We start from the raw sequence: 7,756 nt of genomic DNA, 5'->3' as shown, positions 1-7,756 counted from the left end.
TATATATATAAGAAGATGGTCAGGGTTGCGGTCAAAAGAGAATAGTTGTAAACTATTTTTGTTTCTCTTTGGACCGCAACCCTAACCATCTTCTTATATATGAATGAATTTACATGCTTTCTCTATTCCTATGAACAAGATATTCATAACAAAATTAAAAGGACTATAAAAAAGCTTACTTAAGAACTTAATTGTGTTACTAATATTAATAGTCATTGTCAAATACAAGCACAACAGTCAAAGAGTCAGAGTACTTTTAGAGGCATACATTATCAAAGAACTTGAGGGCATTTATTCTATCAAAAGTACAGTGATGAGCAGAATGAGATAAGTTAAGACTGATTTTAAAAATTTTCAATCCTCAGAAAGTTTTAGAAAGTAATGAGAAAAATAAGGAACTGATATAATTACCATGGACATTCACTGGTATGGTGACGGCGGAGGCCAAAGTAGCCCTTACGTATAATTTATCGAAAAAGTACATATAACAGTTCAGTTGTTTGAAAACAATTCTTTTCTCCACAAACTGAACTAATATTACCGTTATTTGGTGCAACAATATAGATTATCCCAGCCATTTTCATATTACCATTAATTGACAAGATAACAGGTATACTATTATAGAACTAAATAATTGAACAAGTATTTTTAATGTCATGAAACAAATAAAACAAAACCTATTTAAACTAAAGACTTAAAACAGTTTAATTTAGTTTAAGCTTAAACTTAAAACAGCTTTCGATAGTTAAAATACATTCATAAATAATGGATGAAAAGAACAACTTTCTGTAATGAAAGTCAATTTGAAAAATATAATTAGATTTTATTTGTTGGATACATTTTAGTTTAGTATGCATAAATAAAACTATCAAATACATTGCTGTGCCTGTATAATACATCACAAATTATATTAAATATCCAGATATTTGTGAAAATTGAGTTTGAAGTGTCAAAGCATAATGTTTGTTATGCCATCTGTTGACTGTATAAAGAATTTTACTAATTTAAAAACCATTTTAACTGCTAATTTAATTGTAAGGATTCAAACTGGTCTGAAGCAGTTTGACAAAAATTACATTAAAAACTTCTGAATGGTTTATCCCTTAATCAAAGCTGGAAAGGTCGGTCCATTCTGGTACTCAATGCCTCATAGACGAATTAATATTGGTACAGTGGAACCCCGTTATAACGACCCCCGATAAACCGACTCCTCGCATAAACCGACCCTTTTTTTTGATAGAATCCCTCTCAATAGTCCGACCTTTTGAAACATCGCTCCTCGCATAAACCGACTATTTCTGAGAAGAAACACCCCTTGTATACATACGACGTTTCCTCTGTACTTTGTAACTATTTTCCTGAAAAGATGATTAACTTCTCGCTCCTTGTTTGAAAAATCGTTTCAATCTTATCTTCCACAGTGTTAACATCAAAGCGTTATACGATGTCTGAAAAAAAAGTCTTGTACTATCGCGGAAAAACTTGAGGCCCTTGAAAAAATCGAAATGGGTGAGCGACTTATCAAAGCTAGACTTATCAAAGCTCGACTTATCAAAGTAGCTAGTGATTTAGGAGTTGGCGTTACTACTGTGAAGGACTGGAAAAAAATCGGGATCAATTAATTTCATTTAGTGTTTCATAGTTGTCAGATGACCCAGCAAATAAAAAAAGACTTAGAAAACCTGCATCGGATAAATTGGTTTTGTATTCTAATTTTTATGTATTTTTCATTCACCCTTGAACATAGGTAAGTCTAATTCCCCAGCGTAACAGACTCCGCTTAATCCGACCTTTTTACGGGACCGACCTCACCCCAAGTCCCAAACAGGTCGTTATAACGGGGTTCCACTGTACTGGGGAGCTCATGGGTAAGGCACTATGCTACAAACTCCAAGGACCTAGGTTCAAATTCTGCTGGGGCAGATAATTATTTTCAGTTTCACTGTAGCTGTGAGTCTAGGGAGCCCTTTGAGGTCCACCCAGCCTCATAAAGTAGGTACCCTTTACTTGGGGAAAAATCTGGCAGCCAAGCATAATTCTAACCAAATCACCTCCTTACATAACTTTTGGTCAAGTAACAGTACTTCCTTACAAACTACGGTACCCCTAACCCATCATAGGTTGTAGTGGTACAAATTTAATTTTTAATTTTTTTTTTTTTTAATATGAATCAATAAATTAAAAAAAAAACTTTAAAATAACCTGAACAAAACCAAAATATTTTTGTTGAATTTTGTGACATAAAATGTATCAAACAAACAAATTTGTAAATAAAATTAAAACTTACCTGTAAAAAGGACATTTTCTATTTGAAATTTATGAGGATTGGTTCCGCCATTAAATGTTTTATTTACCATAGCCTGTGAAGGTAAAATGATAGTTACCAAACATAAATATCATTGTTAATGGAAATATATTTAAAATCATATTACTTCGGGAGCTCAAGAGCTGCTGGTGAAACAATAGGTAGGCAAATAAGTCCTGTTTGTTTTTGTGGAGAAGAGAAAAATTATAAAATAAATTTCAATACATAATGTATTCACCGTTGCTGAGTAGGATACATAAATCATCTATATTTAGGAACTAAAGGAATCATAGAACAGGGGTTTACTAGTGAAAAACTCATCCAAGTTTGATGGTATTCCATATTTATGGACTATTGTCAGTTATACCATTAATACAGGACAATCATGGAACTCCAGAGGCAAGAATAAGAAGTAATTTGGTGTCTTTTTTCATAAATCAAGAGAATGGGTTTCAAGACAACAGTTTTTACAAGCAATTCACAAAGTTTTGGCCCTAGCATTATCTTTCAGTAAATCTCGTTAAATCAATCAGTCACAAGTGTTTTTGTCTACAACTAATTAATCTAATGATGAAATCAGAGAGTAGTATACCTGTTGAATCTATTGTTACTCTTAATAACAATATCCCATAAAATCCTCAACATCACACAATTTTAGAACTAACTGACTATACATGTATTTCTTAATCCTTATAATAAGGAAATTTATTTAGAAACTTATAAGTTGTTAAAGGTTTCCCCATATATCTGTTGGTTTTCTTTTGATTTTTTTCCCCTTAACAAACCTTTTACTGCCTTTATTAGCCAGTTTCACTCTGTCAGTGAACTTGGAAACTGGATCATGATTTGCTTTTGCTTCATTTAATTGTAAAGATATTTGTTTATCTTATAAGTGCTTCTCCACCTTTTTTTTTTTAACCTCCAAGGATTATCCTTTCACTGACATGTATGAAAATCTGATGCATTTTTCCATTTTCTAGTGATGTCATACTTTATTAATTTATTAGTGACTAATATTGTTAAAAATGTGAGGAAAAAAAATTGTTTCTGTTCTCTACCGTCTATAAGGATTAGGAAATAATAGAGCATAATATGCACACTGGTCAATATTAATAACAATAAATACTGTTTAAATTTAAAAAAATAACTACACACCAATAAGGACTTACTTACCAACCCAATAGTTAGTAATAATACATAAAAACAGATTATAAACCAAACAAATTTACAGTTAAAATACACAATGAATAGCAAAATTTAAAAATACTACCGTAGGAAATACTCGAAGATTGACAGGTTGTTGCGGAAGCAAATAGTTAGTGGGGTCAAACTGCCCAGGCATTAATTCGACATTCATGGTTTCCTAAAAAATAAATAATTCATCACAAAAAAAAGAATGATTTTACCAATTTTAAATATAAAAATTAACTAATATTCTATGAAATCAATACTTACATGATTAAATTATTACTGCTAAACTATAATGCCTAACACCAGTTCTTTTTTTTCATATTTTTCTACACTAATTAACTGGCTGACTGCCAAATAAGTAACATATATTTTGCATTATTCTCGATTACAAGTTATATACAAATATGTTAGCGAGCTTGCATAAACGTTGCTAGCTGAAATTCCTAACTGTTAATATATTAAATGAATATTAAAATTTAAAAAAAAACTACTAGATAACTCATAGTTGACACACTATGCAATAACACAAAACAAGTTATTTTATAGTTGGCAGCCAACATGTTAAAAATGACAGTTAATGGATCAAATGACAATAGGAAATACATAGTGATTCACAAAAATACTGGCATAATATAAATTATTAAAAATAATATTCATCTACCATTAACAAAATTGTAATTAATAAACTAAATTTTTAATAAGTGTTATATGAAAATCTTTAACCTAATAAGCTTTCTGTTTTCAAACAATGATTAAAATTATTATTTTTTTTTAAATATTGAAATTTGTTTTATGATATTTAGGGCCAAATTTTTACACAATACTCAAGAACGATTTTTGATGTTTAAACATTAATTTTAATTTCACACATTAAAATTCAATTTCTGAGAAAATAAATAATTTACATTATCATTGTAAAACTTTTTTTAATCAATGTTCTGTATAAACCTTTAAAACTTCCAAGTTCTTGCACTTTTGTATTTTGGTTAAATCTAGTAAAATTGAAATGAATAAGTAAAATACTTTACTGAAAGTTCAGCAAAAAGCTCATCAGCCAACTGCAGAGCTGTAGTAATATCAGATGAGCTATCAATAGAAGTACCTACAATTTTCCCATCCAAATCTTCACTAGTCGATCTTAGAATACCTCCTGAAAAATATTTAAGAATTATTAATAAAAATTGTTATAATTTAAAAACAAGTCATTCTGAATTCACACTGCTGATCAAATATTTATTGATTAGATCAGATTATTAAAGATTAAAAGAACTGTGAAAAGCAAAGGTGGTGTAAGTCATTACACCTCATTTTCATAAAAAAAAAAAAAAAAGAATTAATGAACTACTGGGTGGATTAAACTTAATTTCTTTTAAATAAGTGAATAATTGTGAGATTGAATTTAGTCGCTTAGTTTATCAGAGAACTATTATTTCTTGCCAAAACCTTTAAAGAACTTCTCCCCTAAGTTATGAATATTTCAAAACTCCAGTTTTGACTTACACCACTTTTGGACTAAGTGGATTGATTATATATTAATAAACAGAAACTTGGATAAACATTAAGAAACTGATCAGTACCTAACGTTATTTTTACAATCTGGAAAACAGTGAACAGTGGATAAGAAGGTAAAAAATTAATGACTATTTCATCATAAATAAAATTGTAACAACCTGCAATGAGAACGAAAGATACGGTTTCTTGTTCGGAACCCAACCACCCAGATAGCCACTGAATAAGCAGCTGGAGGCTGAGAAGTGAATCAGATGAAGTTGCCAAGTCAAGCCCGCTCAACAGCAGAGCATATCTAAAAAAATTCATAACATGAAATTTATTTACATTACTTAACATTAATTGATAACTGTTAAAAAACAAATATTAATAGAAGTGCTTGTACAAAAACACACATAATATTAAAGTAAAATAACAATGCTCTGTAATAAAAAAAACTTACTTATTACTATTTCTTGGTAGGTTAATAAAAGGAGAAGGTGCCTGCGGCCCTGGGTAGCAGATACTTTCAACATTAAATTTTCCTGATGAATCTTCAGCACCAAGAATAGCACATACCTACAAAAGGTCAGGATTATAACTATATAATGAAGATCATTAAAAAAAAAAACACATTTCAAAATTTTGCATAATTTTCTACAAGGAGGGACTGAGTTCACAATCAAATGATTCCTCAGGAGTTGTAGATAGCCCCACTGAAAGAGATCCTGGAAGCTCGACAGCTGAAGTGGTTCAGCCATGTTATCAGGATGGACGACCACAGAGAACCTCTAAAGACTATGAAATATGTCCCAGATGGCAGAAGACCTAGAGTCCACTCTAGGATGTCATACCTCGACTACATTGAGCAACTCAGTAGGGCAGGGATAAATTTCTTTGACAAAGTAGGAACCTAGCGAGAAATAAGGAAGAGTGGAATTCTAGGCTGAGGGGCACTAAAGAGGAAAGGTAAAGAAGACATAATTTTCTAATTCCTCACTAATCAAATACAAATTATAAAACATCAAGTAATTAAAATTAAAATGATAAAAGGGCCAAAAGGAAAAATAAGGGATGTGTATCATCAAATAAAGTTTGAATACAAGGTTTTCTATCTATAACTCCCTAGCAGTATCACTTTAAATTTGAAGCGACATCCGTGGGTGATGTATAGGAAAAACCTGAGGTCAGCAGTTGATACACACTTCTTAATACTTTCAATTATATTAATTAAAAAGTAATGAAATATCTCTTAGTAACAATATAATTAGAAAAATAGAATCCAACAAATCAGTGATGAGAAAAAAAATAAGAAACTTTAGGAGCCATAACAACAAAAAGTGGGGAAAGGTTACTACTGATAAATTAATAAACTTAAAAAAAAATATGAAAATAATATGGGATGATAATGAAAAAAACACTTTAAACTGACATAGCGTATCTCAAAAATTCCAGTTTATTAATGGAAGGAATTCAAACTTGCTATTTATATAAGACGGCTTTAATATATTATAACTTTCAAATTCCGCATGGCCAATAATGATAAACTAACCCCCAACCTTTTCCTTGATCCTTTTCAGCATTGATAAGACCTTCAATAACTTGTAACATTTTTAAAAAGTTAGTTTTTAAGTTCCCGCCTCTAGATCTTTTGTAAACAGGTCTAATGTGTTGTTGGGGATTATAACTTACAGTATTATTATACCTTTAATTAGCAGAAATTAAATTCCACTCACTTTGCTCACTCAAGATTAATTAACCACCATTGGATTCTTTTTTCATTAGAGGACTAGCCTTAAATTTGAATAAATACAAATCACTTTTTGGTATCAGGATATTACTATCAACAACAGTTGACAGCTTTACTCATTGTGTTAAAGTGAGTTAATGTCCATCTACCACATAAGATTACTAGAAAGGAATATTAATCTTTAAATAGTAGAATTATAAAATTTGGAAAACAAATCAGGTTTCCTACTTACTGTTCCAGTAACAACAATACTAGCATCGATACCAATGAGTACAATCCTTTGAAGTTCATCCTCCAAAATTACTTTGTCAGTTTCTGATACAAAACGAACCATTTTCTTTTGAGGTACTAATTGGAACTAAAAATGCAAAATTATTACAATAAAATCTAATTAGATTACAATATTTCAAATGTATTATACAAACTTCTTCACTGATTTCTTTTAAGATGCTAGGCTTAAGTTCCTGATCTTTATAAAGTGTTCCAATAACAACACATCTAGAATTACTGTCATCTTGGAGTTCTGCTAGCCTTCGGATTTTAAGATCATCACCTATCATTCAAAGATAAAATAAATCACATATGTACAGTAGGACTTATTTATATTAGGATTAATATCTCAGTTGTTACCCCATTTTTGTTTGGCCCTTTTGATAAGAATATCCTTCATCTGTAGCAATCTCTTGGAGTAAATATGAGCATATTGCTGAGAAAAGTCTCTCATTCTAAATTTAAATTTTGATGACAGATCAACATAAACACATTCATCTTTAGTGACACTTTCTTCAAAAAGCTTTTCTTCCGGGCTTATTTCAAAGTCAGTCGTAATAGATTTCATTCTAGATAGTCAAACTGATTAAAGATATAAAAAACAAATTAAATGACATAATACACCAAAGGTATTCTGAGCCAAAACCGTAGGAGAGCGATTAGTAATGATTGTTCACCTTGAACGGTTATCTTTTGAAGAGTTTTATAACACTTTTTGTCTTACATGCTTCATGTAAAGATATTGCAACAAA

At 30.5% G+C, this 7,756-nt stretch overlaps 1 protein-coding gene across 1 annotated transcript in view; it reads right to left on the bottom strand.

Annotated features, from left to right (window-relative positions):
• PolD2 (DNA polymerase delta subunit 2) overlaps positions 1-7,756 on the bottom strand; it is a 16,844-nt gene extending 9,088 nt beyond the window's left edge. The window contains exons 1-8 of the mRNA XM_014437183.3: positions 7,365-7,756; positions 7,160-7,287; positions 6,967-7,092; positions 5,448-5,563; positions 5,167-5,300; positions 4,525-4,646; positions 3,576-3,668; positions 2,288-2,360 (exon numbers count right to left, since the gene is read on the bottom strand). Coding sequence (XP_014292669.1) covers positions 2,288-2,360; positions 3,576-3,668; positions 4,525-4,646; positions 5,167-5,300; positions 5,448-5,563; positions 6,967-7,092; positions 7,160-7,287; positions 7,365-7,572 — 1,000 coding nt within the window. The 5' untranslated portion in view covers positions 7,573-7,756. The remainder of the gene's footprint in view (positions 1-2,287; positions 2,361-3,575; positions 3,669-4,524; positions 4,647-5,166; positions 5,301-5,447; positions 5,564-6,966; positions 7,093-7,159; positions 7,288-7,364) is intronic.

This window comes from Halyomorpha halys, unplaced genomic scaffold, assembly GCF_000696795.3.
Source record: "Halyomorpha halys isolate HHAL.00 unplaced genomic scaffold, Hhal_1.1 Scaffold2328.1, whole genome shotgun sequence".
NCBI lineage: Eukaryota > Metazoa > Arthropoda > Insecta > Hemiptera > Pentatomidae > Halyomorpha > Halyomorpha halys.
The sequence above is the reverse complement of the archived record's forward strand: the minus strand, read 5'-3'. Positions and strand labels throughout refer to the sequence as shown.